Raw genomic sequence first — 19,027 nt, 5'->3', positions numbered from 1 at the left:
TCTGTGAAGGAAAGATGTTCTCGTGTTGGAATAAGTGTAGTCACTACCATCAGAGTCATTCCACATAAATGAAAGAGAAGGTCTTTACAGTTAGAGGCACCTAAATTTAATTTTAAGTTGCAGGTATTTGAGCCTGCAGAATATATCTACTATATTGTGCCGAGGTATTTTCACCTGTTAAATACAGTTCTCTGCTTTGAAAATTAAGTTATTCATATATAATGTATTTATAGTTCCAGACACATAGCAGGTACTCCGGAAACAGCAGTCATCCCCTGCCTTCTTCAGCTTTATGAAAATAGCCTATCTGTTATTTTGGACCTGAGAGAAGAATCACAAAATTTTAAAAAATATTGTACTGTGGCAGCAGGGAAGGGAGAACTTGGAGGATGAAACAGAAAATACCTTATCTCCTGATTTTCTGACTTTTAATATTCTTTAGTAACTGTTCCTTCATGTGGAATAGAATTTTCTATAACATGGGATAGCTGGAGTGGTCTAGGTATTAATACTAACTAATATGTATTGCTCTCACTGGCACACCTACTGAAGAATATCTGGTTGTTTAAATCAGGATAAAATCGCAAATTGTTTGAATAATCCAGACATTCATAGACCAGTGAAAATCATGCATAAGCTTCAATTATGTTTACCTAACCTTTTCAAGTTAAATTCCTTTTCAAAAGTCTCAATCAATGAGAAACTTTTTAAGGTACTTAATTGAAAAAAAAAAACCCATGAAATTACATGGGTCAGAAATGAACTTCAATACTAAAGCTATGACTGCATACTTTGAAACAGTGAAGGAATATATTCGTATGAACTATCAAGAAATACACAGTTTAAGAGAATGTAAATATTTATTTTATAACAAGTTACTGGGTTTATTTTTGTACTAAGGATCATAAGAGTAAAGAACACTTTGAAGAATTGAGATACTTTGCCACAAACTTACATATATTCCTCAAAACGATGAGGCGGTTAGCAGAATAACAGAAGCCATTATAATCACAAACCATAAAACTTTATTATAGGAAATGACAATATACACTTAATGGTTGCAAATAAGTGTTATTACAATGAAGGATTGAACACTAAACTATTTCCATTTAGGTAAATAATGTCTTAAAAGTCCACTTATTAGCCCTTTTTGCTTAATTGCATTTCAGACATCACAGCCTTTACCATCACACACTCAAAGGGTCCAAATATGTTTCAGCTTCCAACAATGACAATTATTTTATTTATTCTGACAGAAATATTTCAGAAATTGTTTGAGGATCAGAAATCAGCTTTCTGGATTTTTCTCTTCACACAATAGGCTATTTCTACCCACAATTCTCCTTTCTTATTCTCTTTGTTCAAATACATATACATACATACAATATTTTCCAGTTAGAAAACTGGAAAAGGTTATTTGAATAGAAAACCCATTTAGCGAGGAGCATTTAAAAAAATAAGAATTTGGACAGATCACTTTATGATTTACATTTCAGATTATTTTTTCTTTATTCTTTCTGTGCAAAAAAAGATAAATCAATAGGAAAAATAAGGATTTGATAAAAATGGAACAGGAAACAAGATTGCACAACATCTAGAATTTTCTTGTAGTGTCTTTGTGCCCATCTACATGCAAACAAGTATCTATTACAGGATCCCTTCCACCCAACGCACCATGTGTCTCAGTAATGTCTGTTGATTAAGAAAGCTTAATGTCTTTCTTTCTGTTTGGAGCTATCTTTCCCTCTCTCCACTGAAGACTTCTGTCATAAGAGTACTGATTTCATCCTCATATTATCCACTATAAACTTGTATTCTTAACTGGCTTGTTATACTCCAAACTATCACGCACCAATAAGTAAAACTTCTGCAGAAATTTTAATAATGTCTCTTTTGTACTAAGGAACTCTGTGAACTCTTTATGACTTCATAATTTTACCTAACCTCCTGATGTCCACATTCATGCTTCTCAGTTTATTGTTCTAACCTAACTTTTCATTGTCTCTATATGAATTTTCCAAAGAAATTGGAATTTTCATTTGTGCTCATGCTTCTGATTCTTTGTTTTAAGCTGTTTATCCAATTGGAAATTGTGACATCTGTCCCTCTCACCTATTGAATCCCCAATCTCCTATCCCTAAACACATATCCTCTCCAAAACCTTCCCAGAGATATCCTCCCTCCCTTAAATTGTGTAACTAATCCTCTCATCTCTCTGACTACATTATATTTTCCTTGAAAGTTCATCTTCATATTTCCTTTTGTATTTAGAACAGTACTTTGTACACAGAAAGTGTGCATAAATATTTAAATAAGGTTACCTCACTTCCAAAATGCAAACACAAAAAGTCAGAACTGACCTTAAATCAACTAGAGCAATATGGTTAATAGTGTGAAAACTCCATTTGGAAAGTCCTTTATAAAGACTTGGTAATGGTTTTTGTAACTGTATAGAAGCCTGGCAAGACCTCCCTAGCAGTAAAAAGCAATAAAGAATGGCCAACAGAAATGGAATACCGAGTATGTGTTGCTGTCATATGGTATAGCACTGAGAAACTGAATAAATTTGATGATATAAAGAAAACTAGGTAGGTCAGAAATAAATGTTTCTGGTGAGACAAGCAGTAAAGCATTAAGTGTCTAATGGTTAACTTCATTCCCAGTGCTAAGACCAGTGAAATAATTTCCAATGTAGTATCTTGTTGCAGGAAATTTTGCTAGAGTAAAAATAGGCACTGGTATAGAACTTTGAAAATTTTATGTATATATCTATTCATCTGTTATACATTTACCTCAATACTGGTTATTTATTTTAATCTACTAAAATCATCTTATCTAAAGCTCCTCTCTAGTAAAATCAAAGTGTTTTGTGCATTTTTCACAACATTTTGGCCTGGAATACAATTTCACACTTATAATTGTGGGGCCCTTGGTGTGAAAGAACTCTCAGCCATTCTTTTGATGCTGAATTGGCATGAATGCAGACTTCAATTTTATTATTGCTCTTGAGACAAAACGGTCCATTTTATGGTGATATATTAATGCCAGAATATGGAAACACAAATAAAAAAATAATCTTTAAGATTGTTATATTTATACACATCTACTGTGCTTTAATTTTAAGTTGATCAATTTTAAAAACTTAAATCTCTCTTCAGCTTAAAATAAAATGCCTCCAAGGAATTGCTAATTCCTACATATATCAAAACTTCAGTTAGACTTACTGGGACATCTTTCCCTATCTCTGCTAAATTCTCAAGTAATCTATGTATTTTAAAAAATTTTTTCCCTGGAGTTACTTGGCTTTACAAAAATTAATTTCAAGTGAGCCTAATTTTGGCCATGGAATTCAAAGATAAATAAAATAAAATATGACCCTGTCCTTGTAGATCTAAGAGAATAAAATTATGCCAAACACATTTTCACCTCTCAGAATTTCTAGATCCTGGTAACATATTTAGAGAATAGGTCTATATAAACAAACATTTTTACAAATGATCCTATTTCTTGTGCTTCAGTTATCATTCCCAATTCTTTATGTCCACTTTTAGGGTCTATGTTAGTGTTGAAAACATTTAAAGCATCCAAGAAATTCAAGTTTCCATTAATTCAATAAATTATGGTATAACTCCCCAGAAAAAGGGAAAGATTTTTTAAAAATTATTTCTCAAGCTGGTTAAATTTATACTTGGAATAGAGGAACAGGAAATGGACTAAATCAGCTTTGAAAAAAAGCTGTATTTGATTTCTTGAAAAAGGAGTCTAAATGCAGTTTTACCTTTTTATTCTTATTTTTAGAAACAAGATTTGTACACCATTTTTTCTGATCACACATTTACATACAACTAATCAAAGTACCACTTGCTTTGAAAACAAAGTGCTTGCTTGATGGTATATACAAGGAAAGGCATCATTCATATATTTATAAATTTTATTTCCACTTGTAAATATTGTCAACATTTAAAACCAAGTTAATGAAACACCAAGAAGAAAATCAAAGCTATTTGTTTTTTCTTTTACATAGAACTGTGTTTCAGAAGGAACGCTATTTATATCAAGCACTTTTAAGTATTTTAAAATATAGTCATGCTCAGATACACTTGAAAGAGTCCCAAAATCAAAACTGTCTCATGATAATGAGTAAGCTACAGTTTAAAACATAAAAATAGCCATACAATATTTTAGTGAAGTATTTTATTTTGTATGAGTCCTTTTTTATTTATACTTAAATGAATGCCTAACTTTAAAAACATCCATCAGTACTCAATTTTATTTAAATGAATGTATGAATAATGTGTAAATGAATATATAGATGGCCAAAGTTTAATTTGGCTATTCATTCTAGAAAAAGCAGTGTCAGTGGATATTGAGCATTATCATTTGATTCATGCTTATTTTTTTCAGAATTTAATGAGAAAGTGAAAAAGTTCAGAGTTAGCAGGGAACACAAAGTAAACAATAATTAATTAAAAATAAAGAAAACCTATATATTTCTAATTCATATGTATTAACCATGCCAGAGATTCACTAACGATATGGCAGAATTATAACATTAAAAACTAGAGTGTCAATTGCACGGGTTACAGGATACCCGCCCCTTCCAAACCTTAAATAAGTTAGGCCGTGATCATAAAACTCTACATCATGATCACTGGTCTTGGCAACAGAAACAATTTTTAAAGGTTATTTCCAAGCTAACCCTGGTAGTTCTCCAGAAATTTATGTGATGAATCTCATAAACAATTGATATGTCAAACTACTTACAGGATTATAACCATTGAAGCCTAAATTGAACTCTCTTCTTAACAGAAGAGACATTTTGAAAACTATTAACTGATAGATTTTACATCCTGTGAAACTCTAAAAATTTAGAGGGTTCTCACACTCATGTTCATTAAAGATGCCTCTAACAAAACTCCCTCTTTCACATGATTTTGAGGCTTCTCTAATTTTCTAGCAGAAAAAAATATTATAACAATATATAATGTTATATTGAAATTGACAGGATTCAGAACTTTGGAGCCAGAAGAGGCAATATGTAATGCAGGTGTTTTCTGAATATTATTAGTCTAAAAACAATGCTAATAGCACATATTTAAGATTTTGTTCTCAATATGACCTGCAACTCAAGTTTGACAGGTAATAATTTTTCACGACACTAGTAAATAAAAGCATTGTTTATCAATATTTTTGTTATTTTGGGGTCTGCAACACTTTCATTAAACATAAAGAAAAATAATAATTTCTCACTGCACTTAATTTGCATTGGTTTAATATTTCAGTGTTAACCTCATCATCTATTATTAATGCTATGAAGCAGAGAATAAAATGGCTAGATTTTGTCTGATTTCTTTATCTTGCAGCCTCAAAAATTGACTTTGGTGGCTTCCTTCCAAGTTTGCAAATCACCTAAGTAAATATAACTGGAGTTCTGTTTAATACTGTGTTAGAAAATGGACTGGATTTTAAAACAGGTAAAAATTGTCCTCTTTATAGATCTTCTGTAATTGATAAGTTAAAAATAAATCAGTTTCTTCTTGGGAATAAAGTATCTTGGAAATGAATCAAAGAAAACTATGGTTTATGTTATTAAGTAACTGTATTTCAAGCAGGGCAAACAAATAAAAAGCAAGAAAAAAAATTAAAAGTCTTTTTTGGCAAAAAGTTTCTACATAAATATTAGTCTTTAGACTCAAATTACAAGAAATGTAGATCATATTTAAACAAAATATATATTAAAATCAATCCAACTTTAAAACATAAATCAGAGAACTTAGGAATTCAAAATTATAGTAACATATAAGTAAAGAAAATTTAAGTAAAAATATGTGAGTATTCTAACCTACTGGATTTTGCAACTAATCCATTTTTAAAAGCTGCTATGTTATTTACTTCTGAAGGCCTTAAAATAGTTACAATACTACCCATATTTTAACCATTGGTTTCTCTGCATTTTAAATTTAAACTTCAAGTTACTGAAGTACAGAAGATTCTACTGAATTTAGTCAGACTTCTTTTGATTTTTGCTCATGAAGTAGATTTTATAAGTAAAGATAGCCAACCCAATAAACCAAGTTGAACAGGGCAAAAGCTGTTGGGAAAAATATTCTTGAATAAGAGTCAATTTTGGCAATGCGTATATGTATCCTTCCTTCCCTCCAAGATCCTGTTCTGCAGTCTTCAAAGCAACAGAAGAAGCTGGCGCAATCTTTGCCCTCCAAACACTGATACCCATAATCATCTTCTTGTGGCACAGAAATATTATTCATTGGAATCAGAGTAGATCCAGGGTGGAGACCGGGAGACACCTGAGAAATATAATAAATAAATTTTTGACACCAAAAAAGGAGCATAAGGAAAGATCAATTTTCTCCCTTAAGGCAAATTCTAGGAGCCTGATATGTAATGAAAATAATCTTGATTTCAAAAAATCAGTATTTTCAGCTAGAAAATATTTTTATATTATAATTTACTTTGCAACAGAACATGCGTCAAATTCTATTATGCAGAAATGAAATAGCCCTGAAAAATAAAATACATTTTATCCCTTTAGAAAGTTGACCTATCAAATTATTATTTATCACAAATCTAATTCTAACAAAAAAATGAACTGTATATTCTATGATATTTTACACTAAAATATTAACAGTGCTGCATGTCTTTTTTTGCTGTTATATATTATTTATTGACTTTAATAAAAATGAGAATAAATAGCAAAGAAGACATTTTGATAATACAAAAGGTTTGAGAAGCTATGAATGAGCAAAAAAATTATGGGGCTTGTGATGGGTACGCACAGGTACTATATTTGGGAAAGAGGATGTGCAGGAATTTAAAACGCAGAATTGGAAACAACTGGTGTTCAAATTCTCCTCATTCTACCAATGTAGTTGTCTTCATAGCTGGAATTATATTAGCACCTAATTTCTGTGACAGCTATGATAAGTATATTTCACAGCTTATGTAAAGGGATCAATGCTCCATCATGCTCAGTAATAATAGCTACTATTATTAGCAGCTTTATTTGGAACATGTTAAATTAACTTTCTATAATACTTGATTTTGAATAATACTCAAATAATTAAAAAGTGAAAATATTACACATTTGATGAAGTGAGAATAATATAGAACATTAAAGCAAGCACCTCCATCAAACATGTGCCAAATTTCTAGCTTTGCCCAGTAAAGTTGTATAAATGTAAACTGAAATACAGCTGTTCATTTGCTACTATGTTTTCCTCTGTATAAAAATGACAATACAAATACTGTAGATTTGTTTTATTATTAAATGGGATGATGGACACACAACATAAAGCAAAATGTTTGAAATATAGCAAGTAATCACCTGCCAGTAGGTAACACCATTATTGTTGTAATTGCTACTGTTTATTCCTGACGAGGCTATATCACAATTGATCATAAAATTCGTGCTAAGATAAAAATACTAACAATAACAATAGAAACAACAACAAAGTCCTAGAGCACAGAAAAATTTATTACTGGAAAAAAATTAATGACTACTTTAACAAACTTACAAGTAAAATATAAAGATTTCAGTTTTAGTAATTCATTTTTCAGAACTTCACATATCTTGGGGATTATCTTAAGATGAAAATCTTACACCTTATTGTAATCAGCAATTTCACTATCTAAACACTATAGTCCCAAATATATAAAATGTTTTTAACCAGATCTTACAGCCTTTCTAATGCAAATGTTTGTTAAATGTTGTCATCCTAAATTTTGAAATAGATCAACAAAATTAAAAAATTTATAAAAAATATTTTTACAATAATAAACTAAAGTTTAAAATATCTTGCAACTTGAACCCATGCTCATGTCCATTTTGTTTCTAAAAAGAAACATAAAATCTAAGTCACCAAATGTTAAAGCTTCAGTAGATGCAAAAAGAAACAAATATTCACATTTAGTAATATTTTTAAAAGATAAAAATATCATTCAGGTCACAATATTACTATTAGAGATAAAATGTGCACCTTGAATATAAGGAGAAATGCCATAAACACAAATAAGTTCATGATTAAACTTGCTTAACTATGTCATAAAAAGCAGAGGCAGTATCTTATTAAATGTTAATGACAGATTTTTTGAGGATGTAACTTGGGGATAGTTGACTACATTCCTAAATTTTAATGGAGCACTAAAATCATGTAAAAAGAAAAGAGAGAGAGAGAGGGAGGGAGACAAATTGGTATCCGTTTCCTTGTCACTTAGCACTTGAATAGCATATGATCATATGCTAATCCGAATTAAAATTAATTTTTAAAAATTGTTAGCAGGCAATTTGAAGGTTATGTGGTAGAAAACACATTTCATAAATGAAGCAAAATTATCATTAGTGGAAATATGGTGTGTCTTTCAGAGTATATTAATTGTTCATGAGATAAATGATTAAATTTTTAGTGCACCAAAATGAAGAAAAAATGCAAGGTGGTCTACTTAAAAAAAATGAACTGATTTCTGGTGAGCAGTATCATGGAGAGTTTCTGTTGCAAAGACATTTTAAATTTGCAGTTTTCTAGATTTTTCTGCCCCTACCCCCATCCTTTCAAAACTCAAGTTTATGAATTGGAAGAAACTACACTTCAATGAATGACGAAAGTAAACAGAAATGGACTGTATACATGTTGAGAAAAATAGCCATTACTGGGTATATATCCAAAGGACTATAAATTGTTCTGCTATAAGAACACATGCATACAAATGTTCATTGCAGCACTGCTTACAATAGCAAAAACCTGGAACCAACCCAAATGCCCATCGATGATAGACTGGACTGGGAAAATGTGGCACATATACACCATGGAATATTATGCAGCCATTAAAAATGATGAGTTTGTGTCCTTTGCAGGGACATGGATGAACCTGGAGAACATGATTCTCAACAAACTGACACAAGAACAGAAAATCATATACCGCATGTTCTCACTCATAGGCGGGTGATGAACAATGAGAACACATGGACACAGGGAGGGGAGCACTACATACTGGGGTCTATTAGGGGGAATAGGGGAGGGATGGGGGGGTCAGGGAGAGATAGCATGGGGAGAAATGCCAGATATGGATGAAGGGGAGGAAGGCAGCAAATCACACAGCTATGTGTGTACCTATGCAACTATCTTGCATGTTCTTCACATGTACCCCAAAACCTAAAATGCAATAAAAAAATAGCCAAAAATCTAACACAGTATCAATAAAATAAAATATTGATACAACCCAGATTTCTGACCTGGAAACCACTGAGAAATTAATCAGAAAAATATATACAGTACAAGTCTTATATATCTGAAGTTCGACTATGCTACCCATCTTAATTTCTCAGTTATAGACACTGCTTCCCCCCAAAAAGCAAACATTAAAAAATAATAAATCAGTTAAAGCAATTTAAAAATAAACAACACAATTGAATAGAATATACTACTTTAAATGAAACAATTTTTAAAATATACTTTTTTAAAATTTCAAAAATTGTTATGACTATAGCTGAGCTTACTATTTTGAAAAATTTATCCCATTTTCACTATTAAGAATATATCTTGGTCTAGTTATATATTAGTAAAATATATTTTAAGTATGAAGTTATACTAATATCAAATAAATATTGTGATAAATAAATCTGCATTTACAGATAAGTATTATTTAAATCGTCTGCTAGTCTTTAAAATTATTAAATATTAGTAATATGAATAGCAAATGTTTGATGATATTATAAAATATTGACTATATACTATTAATTTCCCATATAAAATGTTGCACCTGAAAATGCTAAACTAAGCACTCTTTACCCCTCCTTTGCAAATCCTGTTTAAGTTGGGATGTTCCAAAATTAGAGATTATCCCATCAACATTAAAAAATCAACAGGTGAAATCTGGGAATGGTGGCTCACACCTGTAATCTCAGTACTTTGGGAGGCTGAGCCAGGCAGATTTCTTGAGCCCAGGAGTTTGAGATCAGCCTGGGCAACATGGCAAAACTCTGTCTCTACAAAAAGAGAGAGAGGGTGAAAAAGGAAACTTAGTTGGGTGTAGTTGCATGCGTTTGCAGTCCCAATTATTTGGGTGGCTGAGGTAGCAGGACGGCTTGATCTCGGGAGGTCAAGGCTGCAATGAGCCTTGATTGCACCACTGCATTCCAGCCTGGGTGATGGAGTGAGACCTTGTCTAAAAAACAGAAAAAATTGACAGGAGGTGAATCTTGGTGACAAGGAGCTGCCAATCAGCATTTAGAATTCTGAAAGATTTATGGAATACAAAAAACAGATGTAAATAGGCCAATGGATAAATCAAACCCAAAGAAGACACATCTCAGAAAGGCTCAGCAAACTGAAAACAAAACTGTGGAATCTACTCTTCCCAATAAAATGTCAGAGATACTTAATACAAAGAAGGCAGAATGGGAGTAATAAATAGGATGGAAAACATGGTGATGGCTAAATGTCCACCTCCAGATCAGCTGCTTTCTTTTGAACCATAGCTCAACATACCGTGCATGTAGAGAATAAAGATGCTGACAGTTGGAGTTTGCTCATCTCTAAACTCTATAACTCCTAGAGTTACCTGGAAAAGATTAAGGCTCTTGATGTTGGAACTGGAATGTCCTAGTATTGGACCATCATCCTATTATTTAGAATGTATGTGTGTATATTTGGAAGGAATCATATGTCATGCCCCACAAACACACACATGAAAACCTACCTGGTTGCAGGGTGGGAGAGATAGGGGAGTGATAGCAGGGGTTGGGGGAAGTGAGGAGGGATAACATTAGGAGAAATACCTAATATAGATGACCGGGGTATGGATACAGCAAGCCACCATGGCATCTGTATACCTGTGTAACAATCCTGCATGATCTGCACATGCACCCCAGACCTTAAAGTATAATTAAAACAAAAAAATCTATGCTTGCAAATTGACAGTTGCATGCCAAACATACTGGGCCTATTTGGGAAGCAATTACAAAGAAATTTTGAGGTAAGTGAACAATACAAAGGAAAAAAAGTGCAAATGAACACCTGGAATTACTGATTCTAATATTTTAGGAAATATGACAACATTAATCATCTAGTTAGTCCACTCGGAAATACTTGAGGAAATAATGCATCCACTTAAGCAAAAATAAAGAGAGAACAGTTTGAAAATAAGACCTCTCGGAAATTCATATGGTTATTATAAATTTTTAAAAAGCTGAAAGTTTTAAAATGAAATCTTGAAAAAAACTGCTCATAGTATAGAAAAAAATGCCTCAAAATATGATAAAAAGAAATCCTGGAATGTATGCTGAACCTAGGAAATCTAAAATCCAACTTCCAGTAGTTTCCAAGGCGAAAACAGATTCAATTAAAACAAAGAATTGATAACACTCTTGAAAATAAAACAAAAGAGCATTGAATAATGAAGAAAGAAATGAGATCAAAACACACAAAAATTGTATAGATCCTTAAGAAAATTTTTACACTATAAAAATATGATAATGAAAAATTTCAGGTAAGAAAAAGATTTATCTGCAAATAATAATAATAAAATTGGCACTAGAATTAATAACAAGTTCAGAAGTAGAGATTTAAGTATATTATTTAAACTTTTAAAATTAACCAGTATAATAACTATTAATAGGTTAAAATATTGAGAGAGAGAATAAGAGACAACAAAAGAGCTAATTTTTCTCTTATACCAAAAAGTTATAGATACCTTGAAATTTGGTACTGCAAGAATTAGAAGTACAATGAAAACAATCATCACCAGAATGTGAAAACAGAAATGGCTACAATGTGGTTGATTCTAAGATTTGGGACAAAGGGTGCTAGGTAGATAATTTTATTTATTTGGACATTTATGAGTTGTTCTATGTTTGTTAGTTTCAACCATGCTCCATTATTATTGTTAAAATTATTTTCTTCTTCTTCTTGGGAGCACTTCCAGCATCACAAGTGGTACTCTGCATGGATCCCATGGTATACTTAAAATTAATTTTTAAATAGGAATTAAACTCAATGATTAATCTGGTCCCTTTCTGCTGTAATACCTATCATGTTTTAAATAGGAAGATAAATATATAATAAAAATATCTATAAATGTATAGATAAAAATAAGAGTGTTCTTTGGAAGCCAAGGTAGAAAAATGAGCTGGTGGTGGTGGTGTCTATACACTTCAATGAAGCATCATATGACCATTGTCACAACTGGTACACTATCTATTGAAAACATTCCACCATACACTGACTCTTCACAATTGTTTAAGTAACCTTCTTGCTGTATTTCACATTTCACCAATATCACATAATCCTTCCTGGGAGCTTTGCCAAATACTATTATAAGAAATAATCTTTATAAGTTGTGAAACTGTGGATTGATACAGCATTTCATTATTTTAGTACTCTGAGAGGTAGACAAATGTTTATTCAATAGGCATGCACTGACAGAAATGAAAGTTTTTTCTTTCCTGAAAAGGAGCCATGGGTGAGGATTGTGGGGTGGGGCAGGGTGGAGGGGACCCAGAAACTTGTTATGTGTTATTTTCTTTCTAGTATCTTGGTTTCAGCTTTTAGTATTATATTACTTCTTGGATTATTGCAATAGTCTTCAAATTTATCTCCCTGCCTCTTTTGCCATTGAAGTATATACTGTATACCATTTCTAAATACCTTCTGAAAACATACATAGAAATATACCATGCTGCTTAAAAACACATGTAACTTGCCAGTGCTAACAAGACAAAATGTAAATTCTTAGCATGGCATTAAAGATTTTGTACAACCTGGCCATAAACCACTCTTTTATCCTCAACATATGTTATTTTCTTTCCTAAGGTTCCTATTTTCTAGATCGACATTACCCAATAGCACTTTCTGTGATGACAGAAATGTTCTATATCTACATTTTTCAATATGATAGCCATAAGTCACATGTGGCTATTTAGCACTTCAAATGTGAGTAGTGCTACTAAGATACTGAATATTACATTTTGTTTAATTTTAATTAATTTAACCCAACCTATCTGTATGTGGGTAGTGGCTATTATATTGGACAACACAGCTTGGGACATATACTAGTCTCCTTTTTATTCTCACATGTAAGGCTCAATCCAGCTGACATAGTTCTATCTTAAATGTTCTTCATAATTTGTTGTCTTAAAAACTGCAATTTATTCCTCAAAATATTACTTCAGTGAAGCCACATTTTCTCTGGAATTTTCTCTGCCAATCTTCTGTTAGTTTACATGCTTTATGAATGAATTATTTACACATGAAATAAAATGAATCCTCTCCACTCCACTGTGACCCAAATTGACACAAGGCTCTTTTCAACACTGTGTGCCTGATCAGTGTTTCACAGGCCATATTACAGGATGTCTGAAGATTGCCTGGGATGCTAGGCATAGGCCACATAAGTCTGGCCTTATGATACTTGTTTGTTACAACAAGAACACTTCCTTTAAAAATATATTTTATATTTTCATGAACATTTTTTTAAATAAAAGTACTTATTTAAAAATAATAAAATATAATATATTTGCTGTAAAAATATCCTACTTCTGAAATAATGTGAGAAATTATTCATCTGATTGTTAATTACCTCACAGACTCTTGGTTTAATTGATTTTTATCTTGGACTGTAATTTCTATTGTATCTTACTATGTTTGTATTTGTGATATATTTTTCATAACTGGATATAACTATCCCTGAAAGCAAAGAACACATTCTATCTCTTTTTGCCTCCATAGTGTCTTGTCCCTAGCTGGTGAAATAAATTTCTATAATTTCACATCTTAATAAAATCAGGAGACTAAAAATAACTAATTTCAATGCTCAAATGGCTATAGCAGGCCCCTGAAGTAGGTACAACACGGTTTTCTGAGATTTCTGATAGCCTATGGGCTGAATATTCAAGTTTCAACATAAACTACTCTTTAGTTGGCAATGGCTGGTTTATTACTATTGCCTTTCTGTTGCCTTTACATTTTGCATAAAATGTCTTGATTGTTTAGTTAAACAGAATTAAGCTAACTTCTTAGATTTTCTTAAAAATAAATGTTGGCACAAATACACCTGAATTATATACTTAATAATTAATAATAAAAATATATATTGGATGTGCATATGGAGCAATCCAAAATGTCATTGACATGTACAATAAAATAGAATAAAAATATGGTAATAAGGGAATAGAGAAGGAAGGAGGGAAGGAAGCAAGGAGGGAAGGAAGGAAGGAGGGAAGGAAGGAAGGAGGGAAGAAAGGAAGGAATGAAGGAAGGATGGAGGAAGGAAGGAAAGAAAGGAGAGAGGGAGGAAAGGAGGGAGGGGGAAGGGGGAGGGAGGGAGGAAGGGGGCAGGGGAAAGGGAAGGAAGGAGAAGGAAAGGGAAGAAAAGAGGGGAAGGGGGTGAAATCACAAATGGTTAACACAGGTTTAATGGCAAGATGCTACCATATCTTGCAAGAAAAGAAAAACATAAATTCCAGAAAGCCCTTAAATGGGTGATTTTAGACAACAGCAAACGGAGCTGCCTATTCCTCGTAAAAGTACATTATGATTTACCTGATTAGCAAGACCATATGGCTGTACACAGAACCATGCCAGGAGTCAGATTTGATTACTGATTCTGGTTTTTCACTCAAAATATCATTTAGGATTGAAAGAGCTCATAAAGCACATAATTGAGCAAAGAAAAGAGACTATCAAATTTCATTATAGATGGCAGTAAAGAAAATATTTTTGGTACTCAAGTACTCAAGTCAATTATAATATTTCAATTTAACTGTTGCTATTTGCCACTTAGTATTTCAATACTATCATTTGACTTTTATTCTTTGCCTTTCCATAATTAGTAGTTTGTGACCTCGGGTGATGCTAAATTTTAAAGACTTAACATACAGATTAAAAAAATAACTATTCTAGAACAATGCCTAGATTATGGAAGTCCATAATTAATATTTGGTAAATGAATGACTAAATAACATCATAAGATTAAAGTCTATACTCGAATAATCAACTCCCTTAAGTAAGTGTGGCATTGGAACTGTGGCTGCGTGTACATGAGCTGCAGCCAAACTGATTAGCTATGGTTCTAGAGTAGCCATGTTTTGATTATGTCCTTCAATAATATAGTGGTACCTAAATTATTTACTCTTAGAGTGAAATTAGAGAATCCATGTGAGATTGTATATTGCCTGGCCTCTACCTTAGTTATTTTTATTTTAAACTTCCATTGAAAATTTCCAGAAATAAAACTTTCAAGGTAATAATTAAACATAGATGAATAAATGATAAAAATGGAAACTCCATAGAAGATGCATGACTTTGTTGAAAGGAAAATGGTAGAAAGCCTTCATTTTTCTTTATCTAAAAATTTAACAATGGATATTACAGTTGACATTATTGCCTTCTGACTTGTACATTTAGGAGCCAGAATATATCCTACAGATAAGTCAAGTTGAGGGAGTCATGGCCTAATTCTACAATACAAGATATCAAATTTGTACTGCTAGCAATGTGCTCTGCTTTCTTGGAATATTGTGGGTATCTGAAAGCAAAATATACTTGGTTTTGACCTTGGAATATATCATGAAAAGTAAAACGTAACTTAAAAGTATAGCAGAGTTTTATAAAGAAACCAATGGAAAAACTGAGGAGAGAAAAATGCGCTGACTCCTAGAATGTACAAAGGTAGATAACATGGAAAACTCATTATATATACATTATGGTAGGCTTCCAAGCTTGCCACTCATGCATAGCTGTCCAATACAATTCTCATTTATTTGAGTATTTTGCAAGAAATCTTTGAAAGCATTTACTGAAATTGTTTTGTTGTTAATTAAAAAAAACATAAACATCTACTTTTCTGCCTTGTGAGAACAGGATATGTAAAGGAAGGGTCAAAAGCTTGAGCTCTGGCACCAAAAAAGACCCAAGTCTGTCTTGGCTATTTCACTTACTAAGGATGTCCTTGTGCAAATCATTGAATTTCTACTTAGAGGGTTGCTCTAAGCCTATGTGAAATCATTGGAGTGTCTGGAACGTTCAACAAGGGTTAGATATTACTTTCAGGTTGCTATAATTGATAATATAAAAAAAATCATAGTCAGTTATCCCATACATGACTATATTAGACTTAGTAGAATCCATTTTAATATATTAAACTTGATGTAATATAAATTAAGGTAAAATATAATTGAGATATGAGAGTAAAATAGTACAAATATACAAAAACAGAGAACTTTGTGGTCATGACTTTCAAACAAAGTTGGATACTAACATTAAAGAGGAATCTTCATCACTAAAAGTAAGGTGATTTTGTTAGAAATGCAAATCCTAACACAAAAATTGAATCACAGGTAAATCACAAATAATGTTTGAGGTACAAAGAATCTACCACTTGTGGGAAAATTCAGAGCATGGCAAACCAGTCTTTACACCGGTGATCCAATGGGAGATATTAAAAAACAGAAATACACTTTTATTGGTGAGCAATGTTAGGTACTCCAGTTTCATCTTAGCTTTATTTGTCTTTGGTTATGGGTCTCAAGCATCCCTATTTCTTTAAACAATCACATGAATATTAAAAACAGTATCACTAAGTAAGTTGGGGTTTATAAAATAGAGATTTTTCTTTTTAACATACCGAGGCTTTATTTTTTGGTTTTCTGTCTTTAGTAGTAGTCTTTCCTTTTTTGTTGCTGGTAAAGTAATGTAAGGTTCCATATTCCATCAAGGCTGCAAAAACAAAAATGAAACAAACAGAAACAAAGAGATCCATCGCAGTCACATAAGAAACCTTAGGTAAAGACTTTCTGGCAATTGTACTCAGGGTTGTCATAGTCAGAACTGTAGTGATACCTATGGAGACAGAAAACAAAATAGAAAGTGAAAAACAATAGAACACATTTATTCTTCCATCTGATTTGGCAATATTTTGAATGAAAATAACGAAAAGAAAAAAATATGATTACTAGTAATTTACAGAATGAACGGAATGAATTATTGCTAGTCATAACTACATTGTGTACAATGTGCTCTTTGTTTCTGTGAGTTCAAATCATTTAAATTACTGCAGACTGCAAGTTGATGCCCAATATTCATTCCTTCCTTCCTCCACTGTAATAGAACATCAAATATTTAGCTGGTCTCTGGTTGCCCAGAGCAACTTTATTTGCCATCTCTCTGCAGCTAAGTGTGGCCACAGGCTGGGATCTAGCCAAAGAGAACCACGTCAAGAATGTAAGCAACACACAGTATCCTAACTAAAGACAGCATTAAAGAGAGGAGGAATGCCTTTCTTTCCTTCTCATTACCTTCTATTGGAATACAATGGCCAGACCAACAGCAACTATCTAAAATGTTAGATAATCTTGGGAATTAAAATTACAATACAGGAGAAAGCTAGGAGACTGCATCTCTCATACTGTAATGTATCGCCTTGAAATACCTAGCCCTAGACTTTCACATAAGCAACAGACATTCTTCAAATTGAAGTGAAAGTGATTTGACATTTCCCACCATATATATACAGTCAAAATTAATCCAAATTAACAAAGCTTTTGGTTTTATAACAACTTGAGTTAAACCTACTTTTTTCCCTTAAATTGAAATTTGTTATTTGGAGTCACACTGAAGATAATGTCTTAAGTCTTTGACAAAACTAAGTAAAATTTCCCATATAATTTTTTTAAACAGCTTTAATTTTCTACAGAAACAATTATCTCTGAGGTAAAAGGGAAAACTTTGATTTTGTCTCTTCCAATAACCAAAAATGGTAAAATCTATTTTAGCAAGGTCTTATTATAAGCTATATTGTACAGAAAGGTTGCTTGGGTGCGATTTGTGTGAATGCCCAGAAGAATTTATCTTCAAGTCAAGGCTGAGACATTTAGGTTAGCGGTTTGTCCACACACACCGTGCCCTCTGGCTCCAGGACACAAGGATGTGGCTTTCCAAAGGACCTCCGAAACTCTCCACTTCTGCCCCTGCAGAAACTATTTTCATAACCAGAATTGCTGGCATTTCATTGTACATAGGATGGGAGCAAACTTTGGCATAGTTACTTTTTAATCTTAATGTTTAAGTTAGGAATGCTGGCACAGTTATATCAAGGGAATAGTGCTTTGAAAGCACAGAGTAAATCGTTTTATTTTTGAGAAGTCAGAATGCATAATTGGGAGGTCCTCCAGGGCCCCACCCCTGTATGTATATCCTTGAAGGGGTTTGTGCCTCATCAGTCTTTGCGTGGTTCTTACCACAGTTAATCTAATGTCCCTTAAATTACAGATGCACATGCTATACTTTTTAAAAACTAAACTTACATAATTCTCATTCTTTTTCCCAGCAAATATGGCCCCATGAGTGGAATTGTTTGCTCTCTTAAAAGTACTAAAATGTAAGCTAAATGCTTCTTAATTTGACCAATATTTATAGAATGGCAACATCTATGATGAAAAATAAATAAAAAGAATTGCAGCAACAGTCTCTTTGGTATAGTGAAGGCAATAATAACCACCTCTTCCCTTCATGTCTCCACTGAAAATACCCTGACAATTCTACTCACACACCTATCGCTTCAATTTTATCACTTCTTAGGTTTAGAGAAAACATTAAGAAGGTGACACAGTTGTGATGAATTTGGAATTATAGAACAAATTTAGGTTCAATCTCTTACCCTTCTACCTATTAGCTCTGTGACCTTAACAAAGTTTTTCAACTGCTTTGTGTTTCTCATTAAAAAATAAAGTAATATCTTGCTTTGTACTTGTAATAAATATACAAAAGATACAAATTTAATTATTTGTCTGTTTTTTAAATTTTAAAATGTACAAGGCCATTATCAGTTATATTTTTGATTAATTTTTAATTTACTTCCATTTTTGTTAGAAAATATACTCTGAAAATTTTTGTGTTTTTAATATTTGTAAGATCTTGTTTAATGTTTCATATGCACTTGAAAATATTGCCTATTCTGAAGTTAGGTGGAGTGTTCTGTAAACATCAATCAGGTAAAATTGTTGATGATAATTATT

The 19,027-nt window shown here is 32.2% G+C and overlaps 1 protein-coding gene across 3 annotated transcripts in view; it reads right to left on the bottom strand.

Moving 5' to 3' along the window:
- Positions 1–3,767: 3,767 nt before the first annotated feature.
- GABRG1 (gamma-aminobutyric acid type A receptor subunit gamma1) overlaps positions 3,768–19,027 on the bottom strand; it is an 84,103-nt gene continuing 68,843 nt past the window's right edge. For all 3 annotated transcript variants that reach the window (XM_035293789.3, XM_035293790.3, XM_035293788.3), the window contains exons 8-9: positions 16,639–16,853; positions 3,768–6,308 (exon numbers count right to left, since the gene is read on the bottom strand). In XM_035293789.3, coding sequence (XP_035149680.2) covers positions 6,042–6,308; positions 16,639–16,853 — 482 coding nt within the window. In that variant the 3' untranslated portion in view covers positions 3,768–6,041. The remainder of the gene's footprint in view (positions 6,309–16,638; positions 16,854–19,027) is intronic.

The sequence above is a fragment of the Callithrix jacchus genome, chromosome 3 (genome assembly GCF_049354715.1).
Source record: "Callithrix jacchus isolate 240 chromosome 3, calJac240_pri, whole genome shotgun sequence".
Lineage (NCBI taxonomy): Eukaryota > Metazoa > Chordata > Mammalia > Primates > Cebidae > Callithrix > Callithrix jacchus.
This window is presented reverse-complemented; position numbering and strand designations above follow the sequence as displayed.